Source organism: Callorhinus ursinus, unplaced genomic scaffold (assembly GCF_003265705.2).
Source record: "Callorhinus ursinus isolate GAN/ISIS: 27379988/994484 unplaced genomic scaffold, GSC_fseal_2.0 scaffold10, whole genome shotgun sequence".
Taxonomy (NCBI): domain Eukaryota; kingdom Metazoa; phylum Chordata; class Mammalia; order Carnivora; family Otariidae; genus Callorhinus; species Callorhinus ursinus.
The window spans coordinates 71,558,546-71,578,018 of NW_027397072.1; the positions used below are offsets into that span (position 1 = coordinate 71,558,546).

Here is a 19,473-nt window from a genome sequence, read left to right on the forward strand (position 1 = left end):
GTACTAGAATTAGAATGAATCAGTTGCTCCCAGAGAAAGCTAGGGAATAGTTTCACCCTAAGAGTCACTTGCTTCTGTTTTCCCCTTAAAGATAATTTAATCCTTTCATTGTAAGTCTTTATTTCTTGGTGAGGTAGGGGTAAGGCGGGAGGAGAGGGAAAAATATATACGTTTAGTATTTTCACCTAACTCAATTTTATGCAACCAATTATTTAAATATAGTGTTGAAACTAATTTTAGCAAGTAATAAATTGGAGGCAGTATCTTAGGAAAATATTCTGCCTTTTAATCTTCATAGATTCTGGAGTTGGAAATAAAAGGCCACTTTCTTTAAAGTGTTACCAAATGTTTCCAGATCCCGCACCATCAAGACTGAGAATGCCAAATCAAACTGCCAGGACAGTCACCTAGAGGGGCCATTTAAAATTAACTTAAAAGCATAGACTGAATAAATTCATTCGTGCCAGTGTCCCAAAGGCAAATGCAATCTTCTGAGACTGAAAATGATAGAAGCCAGAAAGGATCCACAACAGAGGGTAGAGTGTCCACTAAATCCACAGTGAAAACACAACCCATGCCTCAAGGCACTCGGATAAGTCAATTATCTCTGTGGATACCCTCTCAGAGGTGCCTTCTCCCTAGGGAATATCTGCCCAGACCTCACTAGCCCACCCATCTGTCTTCTAAGCAACATCATTTTTGGTTATTAATTACAGCAAGAAAGAGGACTCATGACTACAATCCGGAAGTTCCAGTTTTATACCAAGTGGGCTGGAGGAAGATGTTGATGCCAAGACTGCAAACAAGTCTCCACCCCTCACCGAGTGACACTCTTATTGATGCTTCACATTGTAGGTCATGTCCTTTTGGAGGAAGTCAATCGTATCATTTTCTTGAAGAGAGAAGTGATCAGCAGGGACACTTCTATGGTATAATTAATGTAAACTATTCCAGACATGCATCAAGGTTCTATTTCCTGTCTTCCTTGGGTCCGGGTGGAAGAAATCCAATAGAGAAGGATAAGGGAGTAGCTTATCTTGCCCCGGAAATCACTACTGACACGCAGGAATTTTGCTATTTGTCTGGAAGTGACCCCCCCCCAAAAAAAAAAAAAATCCCCTGCTGGGTCACGTGACCCTGGCAGATCTCTTCTCATAAGGGCGCTGTGTGGAGCTTCTGAAATCTGTGGAGATTCTTCTCTGCAGATGCAGGAAGAAAGCAGGTGGATGGATGAATAAGTATGGCCTTGCTCCTGGTCACCTTGCTGGCATTCCTGAGCTTAGGCTCAGGATGTCATCATCGGATCTGTCACTGCTCTCACAGGGTTTTCCTCTGCCAAGAGAGCAAGGTGACAGAGATTCCCTCCGACCTCCCCAGGAATGCCGTTGAACTGTGAGTATCAGAGGCAGCGGGAACAACGGTGGCACTGGATTTGTGTGTTGCATGCTATTACTATTTTCACATTAGGCTGATAACTGTCGGGCTGAACTATTTCTGCCCTGAACAAAGGCTTGAGTAAAACAGACTCCCCCAGTCTAACATCCCCGCTTGCAGCTCTCCCAGGATCTTAGAGTTTGTCTCAGCAGCTGCCAGAAAAGGGCAATGTGGAAAGCTCAATGCAAAGGCAAAAAGAAGATGTTTGAGTCTTTTCAACACATTTGCTCTTGGGTTCCATACTGTCTTTGGTGGAATTGGAAAAGTAAAACTAAGAAAAACTAGAAACTTTTTTTTAAAGATTTTTTTTTATTTTTTATTAGAGAGAGAGAGAGTACAAGCAGGGGGAGCAACAGATAGAGGGAGAGGGAGAAGCAGGCTCCCTGCTCAGCAGGGAGCCCGACGTGGGGCTCAATCCCAGGACCCTGGAATCACGACCTGGGCCGAAGGCAGCCACTTAACCAACTGAGCCACCCAGGTGCCCTGAAAAACTAGAAACTTTAAAGACCTGGAATTGGAGGCAGAGAGACAGTCGTGATTTAAGTGGCATGTACAATGTGTCTCCTAAAGACACTGAATTTCAAGAAGGCACGAGTCACTGTCATTTTGGAGGCACCAGCAAATAATTCCTGAACTGAGTGCTGCTTCCTGGGGAAACAGGGAGTTGGAGGAGAGGGGAAGGGGTGTGAAGAATGGGAGAAAGAAAAGGGGAGGCAGAGTGAGCAGGAAAAATATAGCATCATCTTTCCTACAGCTGGGAAAATGTGAGTCACAACTTCAGAATTTCACTGAACTATTTTAATAAGAAGTCGATGGACTCTGAGAGTTGGACAAGATCTTAGACATCATTTCACTGTATCTCCTCTTTTTACAAATGAGCAATCGGGGGTCCAGAGACTCAAGAGATTTGTCTGATCTCTTACGAGTCAAGCCACAGCCAAAACGAGAAATCAGGTCTTTTGACTCATAGTCTACTGTTCTTTCCCCCAAACCCTATTCCGACTGTCCAATTTCTACTTCCCCTCAGTACGAGCAAGTGGTTAGGCTCAGAAGTTGTAGATATAGTCTGTGTATTTATTCCAAGGATTTTAAAGAGAAGCCATTATTCTGGAAGCCTGTTTCACTCTTGGTCCCATAAAGCTAAGGATGACTCTTATTTGACTTCAGAGTATGGTCAACTTTTCAGTTCACAATTACCAAAGCTGCACTCAAACATGGTGGTGCCTTTCAGATTGTCACTCAGAGACAAATGGTCACACACTTGGTTCGTTACGCTTGCTACTTTTCCCCTGGACATCTCAAGTCCTCAGTTCCGATCCAGAGGCAGCTGCAGTGGCAGAGAAAATAACTAGTCAGCTTTGTGTTTTGGCTACATTGCTTCCAATAACACAACTATTCCTGATTATGGGGAAGAATGTGTCAATGCACAGTCTGGTTTATTAGGTCATCACAAACATAGGAGAAGGTCAATGCACCTGAGCTCCTGTAAGAAGCCACTTGCTCTTAAGCAACTTTGGAATAATTGCTTAACCCCTTCTGAACCTCAGGTTCCTGACTTCTAAAGTGGTTTTAATACAACCAGTTTGGTTGGATTATTTTTTTTAAAGATTTTATTTATTTATTTGACAGAGAGAGAGATAGCGAGAGCAGGAACACAAGCAGGGGGAGTGGGAGAGGGAGAAGCAGGCTCCCTGCGGAGCAGGGAGCCCAATGCGGGACTCGATCCCAGGACCCTGGGATCATGACCTGGGCTGAAGGCAGACACTTAACGACTGAGCCACCCAGGTGCCCTGGTTGGATTATTTTTAACACTATAAGATACAGCTCCCTCACAAACAGCCATTTCTACCTCTTTACTTCTTCCAATGTTTCTGGATGAGCCAAGCAGGGCCAACCAACTGCTAGAGCAGACAACCCCTAACAAGGTTTAATTTTAGGGTGATACTCATCCATCCTAAACTCCCTTCTGCACTGGGCCATCGACTTTCTGACATCTCTTTACCAGAAGAGAGATTTTTTTCTTCATTCTGCATAAAAAAACATGAAGAAGGAAAGAAAAGAAGGGAAGAAGGGAGGGAAAAAAAAAAAAAGAAAGAAAGAAAATCCATTCCCAAACCTCAAACCTCAGGAAGTATGTGTGCATAGTGTGGGAGGAGCAGGAGTATGATTTTTTAAAAATAATTCATACTAAGATATAAATGACTAAAACATGTCTCTGCCCAAGAGCACTTTGCAACTGAGAAAGACATTGTAGGAGAGCGTGTGTTTGTCACTCTTGACAAAGGCTAGCTCTGGGTGAACCCCTTCCTTAGGTGTATTATACTAGAGGACAAAGTTGCATAAAACTAAGAAGGGGAAAGAAAATATTTCCCTGTTACTGGCATCCCCCCACACCCCACAAACCACCCAGGAGTGAGTACAGTTGCTTGAGAGTTTATCTAATCTTGAGAAGATTCTTTTCTCTGCACACTCATTAATAGGGTGTGAGTTGGGCCATTCTAGAGTTCAGCTTTGCAATCTTCTGGGCAAGGTATATAGAGGAAATATATAAATGTTGCTTTAGTGGTTAGGTGTAAAAAAATTATTTGAGGATATTTTTGAGGTTAGTTTGTTCATCATCGAAGAGCAGATAAAATGCCAAGTGAACTAGAACTCAGATGTTGAGTTAGAATGCAAGAACAATTATTATTATTTTTTTTTTAAGAACTGAATTGGGTTTATCTGGAACACTGGCAGAGGAAAGATGAAATGGCTTATTCAACTACATATTTCTAATTCACCTTGCAGTCTTCTGCATTTGGGTGTTGACTTTAATGATGATCACATCAGATGGAGGTAGACAGAATAGTCGGGCTTCAGTGAGTGAAACTGCTTAACGCATCAACACATCACAGGTTCATTGTTAGTCAGATTCACCCAGGGGTAAACAACAGCTACATCTTACCATGTACAATTTATCCTATCATTCCATCTACCTCGCAGCACTTTCATTTTATATATATGCCAGCTATCACAAGAGATTTCTAATTCCCAACCATCTGCCCATGTTAATATTAACACCAAAGCAACAGGAAAGCACCACCAACAGACAGGTACATTCCATTTACTGAAGGGCCCATACCATTTGCCTGAAGCTTTACACAAAATACTTTATGAAAATTTCACAACAGAACTGCAAGTTTGGTATTATTGCTCCATTTTTCACATGAGATAAACCAAGGAGCCCAAAAGTTCAATAGCTTGGATGTTGTCAGCCCTGTGGCTCCTAGATGGCACACCTGGAATCCAAACTTGAGCCTGGGTTCCTACCTCTTCTCTGTGCTGTGTTTAATGAAAGCCTCTGACTCCTTTCATTTGTTCCTCTTCAAACAAACAAAGATGTCCCTTAGAATTTGCCCAGAGGTCAGCAGTTTTTCAGTTAAGAGCCGGTAATAAATACTTTAGGCTTTATGGGCCATAAGTCTCTACTGCAAGTACTCAACTGTCACAATTGTACGAAATCTGCCATGGACAAAACGGAAATGAATAAGCATGGCTGTGTTCCAACAAAAACTTATTTTCGCCTCTAAAATTTGAATTTTATATCATGGTCGCGTGTCACAAAATTTTTTTTTTTTTATCATGTAAAAGGTGAAAAATAGTCTTAGCTCATGAGCCACAGAAAAACAGAAGATAGGCCCACTTTGACCCACAGGCAATCTCTTAAGCCACTTCTGATTGAGACTATAGGTAAAAGCGGCTAAATCTTACTGGTTTAAGTGGGGTTGAGGCAGCCTGAAACAACATGGCACCATGGAGAAAGTACTGAACTAGGTGAGCTGGGGCAGGAATGGAGGGAAACCTAAGGCAATATTCATAGGCGGGCTTTTACTGTTTTTGACACGTCAGAGATGGTATATTATAGTCTTTAGAATCCAAGAGACTCAAGTCCGAACACAGGCTATGACTGCTCTACCACACGGGCTCTTGGCTGTATAATGGAAACTGTAATGTTAGCCTTTCTCAAAGAGTTTCTGTAAGGACTATATGGGACAATGATAATTTAACCCCTAGGGCAATGCCTCTCAGGTGGTGGTGGTAATGCTTGTCGTTGCTGTGGTCATCTGTCAAACACTAGGAAAAAAACACCACAGAGGGCATTCATGAGGACCAAATGGATCAAGAGGTATGAGAATGCTTTCAACAATGGATATAGAGATCTCTGTAACTCTGAGATAGTTTATAATCTCCTGCTTACTTAAGAATAATCTCCTCCTCCCCCCATGGCTGGAGCACTTACTCTCTGTGCACTTACTTTCTGAGTAAGAAAATGTGTTCTTTTAGGCTTTCAATATTTGCCAAGAACTCAGGGAAGTTTCATTCTGACCACAGTCAGAGGAGTTTTGATTTGACTTATCCTAGAAACTCAGTTTCAACTGGAGACAGTCAGTGAATCTAGAAAGGACACTTGGATCTTGTTTTATTCTTCCTGGAGTTACAATTTCTAAGGAGAACGTGAAACACCCATTCAAAATCGGAAATTTTAGCTCTAAGTGACCGCACAGGTACAGCTATCTTTTTCTTCAGCAGGGTCAGATGACCACAAATACTAAGGGGAGAAAAGGGTCCACTGCTGGTGCCTGTTGACTCAGGGAGATCTGCATTGAGATCTTATTATAGGCATGTGTTGACCCCTCTGTTCATATCAACTTCCTGTATCTCACTGCAATCTCAAATGACCCGCCCTTACTTTTAATTATCTAATTACATATTTTTTTTGTTTTAACTTCTCCCTTTCCCTTTTATTCCTTGTTTTGCTGCTTTGGTTTAGATCACTCGCCTTATTCCAGAATCACAGATTATTGTTTAGCTAGGAGCTACTTTAGTCTTTCCTTAGTTCTGAGGGATGTATCAGCACTGTGGGCCAAAAGGGAAGACTTTTACGGTGCCAATTAAGTTCTGTGATCTTCAAAAGGGAAATGGAGCTTTAGATGTTTGTAAACAAGTTTAATTGTGCATTTTGCTTCCTCTGAAAGCTGATTCTGGGATTAATATTCTGCAGAACACACTCTAAGAAAGGCTACTCCAAAGGCTGGTCTATCCAACACCAGCCACCAGAATGAATCCCTTGTCAAGTCTGAACTGCAACCTGGACCTCCTGACTCCCAATTCAGTGCTGAGTATCAGCTGCAGGCAAATCTTGGCCTGGGTTTTCAGGGCTTTATGCCTAAGAAGCTGCTGTTTAAGAATGTAGTGTTTCTCATAAAGAAGATGGTTACGAAGACTATAGCCACGTGGAAACTAGGTGTTACTTAGACTGAGGGGATGAAAGGAAAGATTAAAACAATGGATTACAAGACTAGTAAAAACCACTCCTGACTTCTGGATTTGTTGAGTATCGATGGCTCACTTTCTTGATTGCCCATATCCAATCAGTTTTATATACTCCCTTCATATTGCTACTACCAGTAATTCTTTTTTTAAAAAATTTATTTTATTTATTTGAGAAAGAGAGAGAGCGTGCACATGCGAGTGGGGGAAGGGGCAGAGGGAGAAGGAGGGAGAGAATCTCAAACAGACTCCCCGCTGAGTGTGGGGCCCAACAGGGGGCTTGATCTCACAACCCTGAGATCATGACCTGAGCAGAAATCAAGAGTCAGAAGCTCAAACGACTGAGCCACCGAGGTACCCCATCAGTAATTCTTTCTTTATTGCCGTCATCGGTTTGGGTCCTGAATATCTAAAGCCAGGATTGTATAATTATGTCCTACTTTATCTCCTTTTATCTCCAGTTGACTCCTCAGTCAATTGCTCTCTCTCTTCTCCAAACCAGCCTGCACACTGTCATTGAATTTTTCTCCATAAAATACCATTGCCACCAAGTTATGATTCCCCCATTCAAAAATCACTCAATGGCTCATTTTTCTGACTGCCTCTCACTGCCCTCCAACAGGAGCCGTCCACTCTGCAAGGCTGAGGAAGACTCGCTCTTAAGCTCAGTTTGTACATTTCTGCCTCCCTGTGTCTTCATGTTCCGCCTCCTGTTTATACTATCCTCAGTTTCTTCTTTCTCGCCTCTTGAAATCCTACCTACTTATCATCATCTTGCTCCAAGGCTGCCTCCTTGATGAAGTCTTCCCTAACCACTTCATCTTTATTTAATCTGAATGCTAGTACAGTTCATTTCACACTTACTTTCTTAATTTGTCCTTATTTTTTCATTTGTGAAAATTTCTTTTGTATTCTTTATTGTGACGGGTTCAATGCAATGTATGTTCTGTGCCCTCAATTACATGTAGAACAAATGATACAATAAATCAGAGGGAATTACATCTGTTTATTTGCTCCATTCCTCAGTACTAAGGAAAAGATTCTTATAAAAGATGATTATTGCCCTCCCTGCGGTGAACTACTATAGGATTTGATAGTTTTCTTATTTTCCTTGCCTTTTTTATGTGTTTGTTTTAAGAAAATGCCTGTATATCATTCTAGAATCAATTAATTTATTCAGAAAAATACAAAGATCAGAAACAAATCTCCTAAGTTAAAAAGTTGAACATTCTGTATTCTAAGCACGTCACTCAATTCTCCTGACATTAAGTAATAGTACTTGCCTCTCTATACCTAACAAGAATATTGAAAAGATAAATGACATTGCCTAAACAAAATCACTTTAAGCCAGGCAGAAATGTTCAAAGAAGTATAATTTTTGCCAATTAAGGTCAGATTCCAAACCCTGAATGTGAGGTTTCCTGTGCTCCCCAGATGTGCTTTGATTACTGTAGTTCTATCTGGATATCAAACCAAACGTCCCACTGTGAAGCTTATCCCTGGTGCCCATATCCACACACTCCTACTGTCTTGTTTAGATATTTCTTTGAAAGAAACAAACAGCACAGTTTTCATGCTAATGAATACACAATCCTTTCTCTCAAAACAAAATCTTGCACCTACTTTAGTGAGAAACGGTATATGTATGTCCAACATTTGGAATTTAATTGGGCTGGGGGTAAGGGAGGTTTATATTCCCTGTGGAGGAATTGGAAAAATGACTAAAGGGAGAGCTCTATAACGCAGTACCTTGAAAGGGAAAAAGTCGAAATTATATTGCAGGGAAAGAATCCTTTAAAATACAAGATGAACTCTACCCTGAGAATTGGCTGAGAGCTATAATTTAGAGTCATTATCAGCAATTGAAGAGTAGGGGTTTGAGACAGCAAAATTCCACTAGCTTGGTGATGATAAAATCCCTTGTTTACCCTAAAGGTGAGAGCTGTCCTTCCTCACCCAAGTCCTCTACCAAAGAAGCCTAAGCTTCAGAAGCAAGACATGTTGGCAATAAATGGGAAGTTCATTTAACTTTTGATTATCCCTCCCCACAGCCATTAATTGGGTTATCTAGTCACTATGGTTGATTGGACTATACTTTTTTTTAAGCTGTTAGATTTAGACTCTCCAATTTAGCTTTATTTTGACTAGACTCTAGCTTATATATCCCACAAGGTCAGCTAGGAAAGAGAGTAATTATTTTTAATTGCTTAGGATCTGATTATAATGAGATCTGAATGTTTGTTCTTAATCTGACTTCCCCCTGAAATATCTCAGAGCATGTTTTGTGTCTTCGACCTGAACATGTCATTACCTTGTTCTTTCCTATGGGATATGCCAACTGATCTAAAAAACTTCAAGTGATGTGCAAAAAAAAAAAAAGAATAAAGTAACCAAACCCTGGCCAAAGCCTTGAACTCAATGATATTTTTAGCCTTAGGAGTAGCTTGAGTCCACTCTTTTCATCACTTCCCCCAGACCTTTTCGGCAAGAGCTTGCACTGAGCTTTCACAGAATGCTATGTTAGAAATAGTGGAAAATAGTATGAGCCAATTTCTGTATCCCCCTAATGCCAAGCTTGATGAAAACCTCTATAAAACAGTAACGCAAAAAGCTCAGCTAAGTTTAAGCGATCTAAGTTAAGAGAGATTAATAGAGGGCATCAGAAAGAAAATTCATCAGTACATTGGTGGAAACTTGAAGTAAAATAATGCCAAAGTTTCATTCAATTCTAAAATGCTTCAATGTGACAAACATCTTCAGGCACCAATCTTCCCAAAGCCAATAAGCTTTTTCTAGGTCTCAGAGTCCAGCAGGTATGTAATTCCTCAACTCCTGTGATTTCAGTTGTGGGATTTTGGGGGGTAGGGGGAGCAGTAGGCTCAGTAAACAGTTTTGTTTTGAAATACAGCATGGGAAACCTCACACAGATACCCCTCTCTCTTGTTATTTTCAATTTGCAAAGGGGTTTTAAACAAAGATTTGTGGGAGATCCCATCTCCAGCAGTGACTGTAACTCAATAGATGAGGGCTGATGGGAGGCCATGGAACATTTCATCCACAGTCCTCCCAGAAGAAGAAGGGCATGAAAAAGAAAAGCCCCTCATAAGAAAGGGCCACAGCCTGGAACATTATATTTTTCAGGAGTGGCTCCAGTTTAAAATATTCTGTCCCTTCTGAGAAAGTTTCCTAAATTTTGGTTCAGGTGACGGATCACATCCCTGGAAGACAGGCTTGCCTCTACTTGTGTGTTCCTTACTCTCACAGTAACAGTTTCTAAACTGGTTTCTGTGCCTTCCATCATCTGCCCTCCCAGTTCCTGGCTCTGAGCTCTTGCTCTCATTGAATTCCCCTGTGGGCTCTAATATCCAGAGTCAGGACAAAAGTCCCAAGTCCTAAGTTGGACATCAAGGTCTCCTATGTTTTGGCCTCAGATTAGCTCTCCTGTCCTGTCTCTCATCTTCCATGCCCTTAACTCTTTCCCTCATACACTATTTTCTATTCCCAGATAGGTCTTCTATTCTCCTACCCAATACTATTATCTTCTCCAACCTCAAGTATGTTACTTCAGTATTACTCAGTTTTTGAGACCAAAGTAAAGATGCTCATTTTTCATGGTTTTTTTTCAACAGCAAATATTTGATTATATTTGTACAAGGCACTGTATTAGGCTCTCAGGGAAAAAAGGAATCAACAGGGGAGCTGACAAAGAGAAGAACACCAAAGAAATAATGACAATACTGTTTATCCTCACTTTTACCCACAAAAATCAAAATCCCTGCTGGGAACCCAGAGTAGTCATTGTCAAACTCGGTCATTTGACAATTACTTGCAAGTTGCCATCTGAAATCACAGGTTGTGTGAACTGGAAGAAACGGATGCCCAGTAAAATCCAGTGAGAAGATGCTTGCGTGCTTCGTGCCAGAGACAAGTAGGTGAGAAGCTGGGCATCTGCCTGTCCCATCTAGATTTGCCCTTCTGACCACCTAGGGTTGATTTCAGGAGTTAGGCAGGGCCACTTCCACAGCAGTCTAATCTTTAAAAGGTCAGAAAATCCTAGCTTTATTTTTCAAGGAGAACGCGGACCTCAAATAAAAGAGAATGGCAAATGAACACCAGCAAATGTATGGTAAGGTGTAATTGACTGATGTCCAAATATTTAAATGTGACTACAAGTTTTCAAATTGTGAAAATGCAAGGGACCGGGTCCTGTGAATTGAGATAGAAGAGAATAATACAGAAGGTGGAAAATGGCACCAAAAGGGAAAACTTAGTCTGCACTGTTTTCTTTGCCAACTTTATAATTTTCCCCAAAGCGGCTGTGTTCACGAATGCTATTATGTGGATACCAGGAGAGAGTAGGTTAAAGGAGTATATAAATCAACAGACTGTGTATGCCAGCTTCCCCCGGAGAAGCTGAGTGTCGTCTCTGAAATCTGGTAATCATATAGACTTAGTCTCGACAAAGCCCCGATGTCTCTTCTGAAAATGACACAACTTAAAAATTTCAACTTTGGCAAAAGGGGGACGCTAAGAAGGAATTCTTCAATGTTCCTGAACTTGTAAGCAATTTTCTTTTTGTGTGAATTTCAAGCTGTTTTGCATGCCTATGTTAGCTTTAGAATTGAAAAACAAAGTGAATGAAAAAGAATGATCACGCCATCCTCAGGTAACTCCTGAGCAAGTATCAAGAGCCAGTCCAAACCCTTGCCACTGCCATACACCCACCAAAGGTAATCTCTGGTCAAGGCCAAGAACAAAAGAAACCTTCATTTAATTGGTGTTTGTTTTGTGAGCAAGCTGTGTAGAATTTCTCTAAGCAAATATATTGGAGGTGGGGGAGAGACTGGAAAATGCAACAAGAAATACATTTTTAATTTCAAAAACAAACTGAAAAGGCAATGAAAGCAAATATGACAAAATGGTGAACAGCAAAGAGGTCATCTGAGATTCCACATACAGTAGCAAAATTGCTTATCAGGACCCTGAATGTGAAAATCTGTTGAACTCCTTCAGTAAGAACATACAGTCTTGGAATGGCATCTGATTCCTCCAAACATATACTAGAGACAAGAGGAAAAAGAACAAACAGTTATGATAGCCAGATAGGAAATTTACAAAGTAGCTCTGGAAGCAGAGCTCTCCAGTAAGATTCCAGGGGGAAGAGCAAAAGCATAAAAGGAAGCAAGGAAGGACAGAAGAAAGGAGGGAAGGAGTAGGAAAGAGGGAGGGAGGGAAGGAGGGAGGAAGCACGGGAAAGACACAAACAACTGGCTGGTATTAAGATAGGAAATCGCTGAGTCAGTATCTAAATCTTGACTCTTGGGTTGGTCAAATTCCCTGGATAAGATTTTCCCAAGCTTCTACCCGAAGGGTGAAGCCCTATGCCAGCATTCTGGTAGCTAAGGAAAAGGGCTAGGGCCTCAGCCGCCATCAGTATTCTCGGGTGTCCTCCAGTCCAGAAACTATCTATTCTACTCTCTTTTAAGAATAAACCTTTGCTGTTTTGCTCTGGGGGACAGAAGCACTTGCCTGACTGCTCCCAGTGGGAAGTATGGCTGCCTCTTCATCTTTCGACCAATCCTCTTTAGTTAGCCACCTGACCCTGTTTCCTCCCCACTCCCACTTCCAGGGACACCAATGCCTCCAATTCCTGAGTGTTTTAGGGACCGTGCAGTGTGAATCACATCGGTTTAGGATTCCATTTTCTAGAGTCTGCCAAGTCAGTACTTCTCCAACTTTAATGTGTAAGCAAATCAGAAGAATATATTGGGAAAATTCAGATTCTGGTTCAGTAAGGCTGCGGTGGGGCCTGAAAGTCTGCATTTCTCACCAGCTCCCAGGAGGCTTTGTGGGTTTATAAAAAGCCTTTAAAAAAACGGCTTACTGTCTTCTCAGTGGGATTTCAAGAGGAAACGGACTGTTATTTAGTTATTTGTTTACTATGCCATCTCTTCTCAGGAATCTCCACTCATTATTCAACCCACTCAATCTGGCTCTCTTCCCAAAGGAACCACTGAAAATTTTCTTGTCCTAGGTACCAATAAACTTCTCTTTATTTTCTGTATGTTTTATACTGTGGTTATATCATTTTTCAAATAAAAAATAAAAATCTGAATATAAGAGGAATGCCACACAATTGAGGTGCCAGATGTAATCAATGGCCACTCCCCTATCCACATGTTACATGCCTCTCAGGAATACTCCACACAGTTGACCATCCTCTTGCTTGAAAGTTTTCTCTTTGAACCTCCAGGTTCTGTGACACCACACTAGCCTTCCCCCTACATCTCATGCCAGACCTGGATCTGTGCTGAGTTCTTTACTGCTGCCCCATCTTTAAATGTTGGAGGTCCCCAGACCTCATCTGGACACTCTTCTCTCATGCATCTGTATACTCTCTGCAAGGATATCATCCAGTCTGTGGCTTTAAATACCACTTCACCTACAATTAAAACCTCTTCATTAAGCACCAGGCAAGTGATATCCAGCTGAAACCTTGACATCCCCACTTAGATCCCTTACTGGCATCTCTAAACCAAACGAGTAGAAAATAGTACAATTAATCACTTTCCCTAAACCTCTCAGAATCTCCTCTCGCAAGCTTCATCATCTATAGAAATGCATCTATCTCCAGTCCCCACACACACCCAAATCTAATCTAACACCAAGTGCTAGAGATCTGGCCCCTAAAATATAGCACAAATGTCTCCATTTCTTCTCTTCCCTACTACCAGTCCAGCTCAAACCACCATCGTCCCTCGCCTGGACGACCGCAAAAGTCCCTACCTCTTCTATCCCCTGGTTCCACTCAAAGCTACAAGCCAGCCCTCACACAGCAGCTAAAGTTTTAAAGAACATGACATATAATTACTTAGAATTGCACTTGTAATAAAATTTTTTCAACCCATGTTTCATGTTACTTCCTATGGGAGGCACTGTTCTAGGTGCAAGAGATCCAATATTGAGTAAAACAAAATCCCTTCCTTGCTGGAGCTTCTATGCTTTGCCACAGCTACAAGGCATTCCATGATGATCTGACCTCTGCCTGTCTTTCCACAGGCATAGTGCATATCATGTGCCACTTGCCCATCATCACTAATCTTAGCTACCTCGGGCTTCTTTCTGCTTTTCCAATACACCAAGCTCTTTCCCAACTTAAGTCTTTTTTTCACTTGCATTTCATCGTCTATAATGTCTTCCCCCCGCCCCCGCCCCACCATTGTCTTTCATCTTTCCAGTGTCTACCAAAATGCTACCTCCTTAGAGAGGTCTTCCTTGACCACTCTGCTATAGCAGCAATCCTCTAGCCTGGTACCCTTTTCTTTCATAAGGTTACGGCAATTTGAGTGTTTTTAGTTACATATTTATTTTCACCCACTAGAAAGTAGAAGTAAAGTTTCACGATGGCAAGGATTCCAGCATGTAGAATAGTTCCTGGTACAGAGTAGATACTTAATACATACATGAATGAATCGAGGCACCTGGGTGGCTCAGGCGGTTAAGCGACTGACTCTTGATTTTGGCTCAGGTCATGATCTCAAGGTCCTGGGATGGAGCCCCATGTCTGGCTCCACGCTCAGCAGGGATTCTGCTTAAGATTCTCTCTCTCCCTCTCCCTCTGCCTCTGCCCCTCCCTGCTCAAGTTTGCACTCTCTCTCTCTCTCAAATAAATAAATCCTAAAACAAACAAATACATGAAGTAATAAATGACAGTCCCTTCAAGCAAGTAAAAACTAGAAGGAAACACCAAATTTAACAAACATCTGGGAAGTCCTACTATATCACCATGCTGTTTATTTCTCATCCTATCTCACCAAACAGTCTTGTACTATAGCTATTACTGTTCCCATTTTGGAAATAAATGTAATTGAAGAACTAACCCAAAGTTATTTAGCTTCCCAGTGTCAGAAATGAAATGAATATTCCTGATAAACCTAATTTAAAGATGCCCAGTCTTTGTACTAAACATGAAAAAAAGACAAAGAGGCCCCCCTGTGCTCAGAACTTCTAAAGCAAAACAATCTAAACTCTTCATCTAAGCTTATACATGTACAATTCTGGAGTTACCCATAATGTAAAACTTACATATTATCTTTTCTCTCAAATACAGTAAGCTCTCTGAGGGCCAGCATTCCATCCCTCTCCTGCAGCCATCCAGGGGTGGGTACTCAGTAACTACTCAATAGAGAGGACACACACAGACAGAAGATGAATGAGCAAGGTCATGAATAAATAGGAGGACTGAAAAGTAAATGTCAATGGCCATTTCCAGCGATAAATTGCAAAATAACCAGAAGTTGTCTAATAATGTTCAAGAGCCATTTAAGCAATTTGTGTATGCCTGTGAGAGAGATGATTAGTGGGGCTAACTCCCACTCTCTGTTGCCCTTTACACATTTTCTATGAAGACAGTCCCTCAGAAATAATTAACTGTCAGCAGGTTGAGTAGGTCATCTCCTGTAGGTATAAAGGCTTAACAAAAGTGAATGCTATGTGAAAATGGAGTGCTTGATGAAGGATTGGAGAGCTCTGTAGATACTCTCTAAACTGTCTTCATGCAATGAGAATGAACCTTGCCGATGTTACAAAATCTCCACAGAGTTTAAAAAAAAAAAAAAATTCTTAGTGATCTTATATGACCTTACGGCCTCTTCTCTAAAATTTCTTCTAGATTTGAGGAACTGTACTTCTGTTGTCTCATCCTGGATGTGGTTTGAATTCTGGGCCGACCTGCTCTAACTAGTCCACATCTTATGTAATATGATTTGGAAAGCACCAAGCCAGCTCAGTTCACCCACAATATCTCCCCTGATACTTGTCGCAATGCCACCAGTAATAAAGTAATTCTGGGAGCCTTCAATATTTCCTTAACTTCTAAGACTCTGCAGTTGAAATATAAAATCCTCTTGGAAGAGAAATATCTTGGCTTTTGAAGGCTAGCCCTTTGCTCTAGCATTTTTCAAAATGTATTCCTTTAGAAAATACATACTTTAGGAAACTCTGATTTAGTGAGATGTAGCTAACCAAGATTATGCTTTGGCAAATGGGCCTCCATATATACCCAGAGGAGCTGGAGAGTTGAGAAAGGTAATATATACAACTCAATGTATGTGGTAGACACCAAAAACTATTTCCCCTCTTTTTAAAATTCTGTCAAGTCTTCATCTGTGCAAATCTGCTTTGCTCTTCAAATCAGAGAATTTTTATGCTAAATGAACTTTAGAGACCGTACACTTCCTCTCTCCCCTTGTTTTAGGAATGAAAAATGAGGCAGAGCAAGATGAAAGTACTTGCCTAAGGTCATGTGGGTAATTAAAGGTATTGTCTAGCCTCTATTTCCAAAGCCAAAAACCCTAAACCCACAATTTACAAGTTTCTATGTCTGGCTTCCTGATAAAACATACCTCTCTACTCCCACAAAGAACAGACAATCCTCCACTACCCCCTCTGCCTCTCCTCAAGCCCAAGGGAACACCTTCCAGATATTATGAGCATTAGAATTCTACTGCTATTTTCCTTTTTGCCTGCTTTTGAAAAACACCATTATTAAGATAGAACACAAGCACACAAGTCATTCAAAGTATAAATTCCAGTGGTCTTTAGTATATTCACAGATATGTACAACCATCACCAGAGTCAAGTTCAAAACATTTTTATTACCTCAAAGAAAATCCTTTATCCTTCAGCTATCACTCTCCTCCCTACCCTCTTCTACCCAGACTTGAACAACCACTAATCTACTTTCTGTCTCTAAATTTCTCTATTATGGACTTTTATATGGATGGAATTACATGAGGTCTTTGTGACCAGCTTCTTTCACTTAATATTTTCATGATTCAGTCAAGTTATAATAGGTATTAAAATTCCATTCTTGTTATGGCTGAAAAATATTCCTTTTATTGATATATCACATTTTGTTTGACCATTTGTCTGTTGATGGACATTTGGATTATTCACCTTATGGCTATTATAAAAAATGCTACTTTAAACATTTGTGTATAAGTTTTTGTGTGGACATGCATTTTCATTTTTCTTGGTATATACCTAGAATTGGAATAGTTGAGTCATATGGTAACTTGATGTTTAATACATTGGGGAACCACCAAACTGTTTTCCAAGGTGGCTGAGCCATTTTACATTCCCATGTGTGAGATGCCTATTTCTCCACATCCTCGTCAATCCTTGCTGTTACCTGACATTTTTTATTCTAGCCATCCTAGTGAGTAGGAAGTGATATCTCATTGTGGTTTTGATTTGTATTTCTCTTATGAGCCGTGATGTTGCACATATTTTTATATGCTTACTGGCCATTTGTATCTCTTCTTTATTGAATATCTATTCAGATTCTTTGCCCATTTTTTAATTGGGCTGTCTTTTTATTATTGATTTGTGAGAGTTCCTCGTACATTCCAGAAACAAGTCCCTAATCAGATGTGTAATTTGCATATTCAGCCCAATCAGTGAATTGTCATTTTACTTTCTTGATAGTGTCCTTCGAAGTACAAAGGTTTTAATTTTTATAAAATCCAATATATATTTTTAAACCTTTGTTATCTGTGTTTTGGTATCATATCCATATCCAAAAATCCCTTGCCAAATTCAGGGTCATAAAGATTTACTCCTATACTTTCTTCTGAGAGTTTTAGAGTATTAGCTCTTACATGCAGACCTTTGATCCATTTGGAATTAATTTTTGTATATGGTATTAGGTAATTGTCCAACTTCGTTCTTTTGCACGTAGATAACCAGTTGCCCCAGCACCATTTGTTGAAAAGACTACTCTTTCCTTATTGAATGGTCTTGGCACCTTTGTTGAAAATTAGCTGACCATAGAGGCATAGATTTCTTTCCAGGCTCTCAGTTCTGTTCCATTGATCTGTATGTTTATCCTCGTGTAAGTACCACACTGTCTTTCTCAGTATTGCTTTCTTGTAAGTTTTGATATCAGGAAGTACGAGTCCTTTAATTTTGTTCTTTTGCCGGATTGTTTGGTTTGTATTTCCTTATGAATTTTAGAACCAACATGTCAATTTCTACAAAGCAATGAGCTGATTCTGATAAGAGATTGTACTGAATCTATAACTCAGTTTGAGGATTATTGCCATCTTAATGATGTGAAGTCTGATTCATAAACATGATGATTTTCCATTTATTTTGATCTTCTATAATTTCTTTCAGTGATGTTTTATAGTTTTCCAAGCTACACATTTTTACTTTTTATTAAATTTACTGTTTTTTATTCTTTTTGATACTTCAATGAATGAAATTGTTTTAATGTTATTTTCAGTTTGTTCATTACGAGTATATAAAAATACAACTGAATTTTATATATTGATCTTGTAACCTGTAACCTTACTTGAACTCATTTGTTAGTTCTAACAGGTTTTTAGTTGATTCTATAGGATTTTTCTATAGACAATAACATGTCATCTGTGAATGGAAATATTTTTCACTTCTTCCTTTCTACTCTGCATGTCTCTATTACTTTTTATTGCCTACTTACCCCACCTAGAATCTTCAATACAATTTAAAGTAGAGGTAGCAAGAGTACACATCCTTGTCTTGCTCCTGATCTTGGGGAAAAGCATCTAGTTTTTTTACCATTAAGTATGATGTTAGCTATAGATTTTTCATAGATGCACTCTATTGTGTTGAGGAGGTTCCCTTCTATTCCTAGTTTGTTGAATATTTTTTTATCAAAAAAGGATGTTGGATTTTATCAAAACCTTTTTATGTATCAGTTGAAATATATAGTTTTTCTTATCCTTTTGATATTATGTATGACATTATAACATTGGGATGTTAAACCAACTGTGCATCCTTGAGATAAACCCTACTTAATCACCATGTATAATTCTTTTTACATGGATTTGGTTTGCTAGTATGTTCTTAAAGGATTTTTACATCCATACTCCTTTGAGAAATTGGTCTGTAGTTCTCTTTTCTTGTGATGTCTGTCTGGTGTTGATATGAAGGTAAGACCTCACTCATAGAATGAGTTGGGAAATGTTCTCTTCAAATTTTTTAGTAGATTTTGAATAATTGGTATTAATCCTTCCTTAAGTATTTGATAGAACCCAGTAATGAAGCCATCTGGGTATGGAATACTCTTTGGTTTTTGTTGTTGTTTTTTGTTTGTTTTTTTTTCTAACTACTAACTCAATCTCTTTACTTCATATAGATCTGTTTGGATTTTCTATTTCCTATTGAGTCAGTTTCAGGACTTACACCTTTCTAACAAATTTCTCAATTATTCTAAGTTATCTAATTTGTTGATGTACACTTATTCATAGCATTCCTTACTATGACCATAAAGTCAATGGTAATGTCCCTTCCTTCATTTCTGATTGTAGTAATTTGGTGTCCTCTCTTTATTTCTTGGTCATTCTCACTGAAGTTTGCCCATTTTTTGAAATCTTTTCAAAGAATCGGCTTTAGTTTTCATTTTTTTCTATTCTCGCCTTCATTAATTTCTGCTGTACTCTTTATTATTTTCTTGCTTCTCACTTTAGGTTTAGGTTGCTCTTCTTTTTCCATTGTCTTGAGGTGGAAGGTTACTTATTTAACGTCTTTTTTTAATATAGACATTTACAGCTATAAATTTCCCTAGAAGCATTGTCTTAGCTATATCTCACAAGTATTACTATCCTATGTCTTGATTTTCATTCACCTCAAAGTATTTTGTTTCTCTTTTTACTTATGATACATTGGCTATTTAGTAATACATTC

At 39.6% G+C, this 19,473-nt stretch overlaps 1 protein-coding gene across 9 annotated transcripts in view; it reads left to right on the forward strand.

The window, feature by feature from the left end:
* Positions 1 to 1,168: 1,168 nt before the first annotated feature.
* FSHR (follicle stimulating hormone receptor) overlaps positions 1,169 to 19,473 on the forward strand; it is a 167,438-nt gene continuing 149,133 nt past the window's right edge. For all 9 annotated transcript variants that reach the window (XM_073896872.1, XM_025868743.2, XM_073896874.1 and 6 more), the window contains exon 1: positions 1,169 to 1,392. In XM_073896872.1, the coding sequence (XP_073752973.1) occupies positions 1,241 to 1,392 (152 nt within the window). In that variant the 5' untranslated portion in view covers positions 1,169 to 1,240. The remainder of the gene's footprint in view (positions 1,393 to 19,473) is intronic.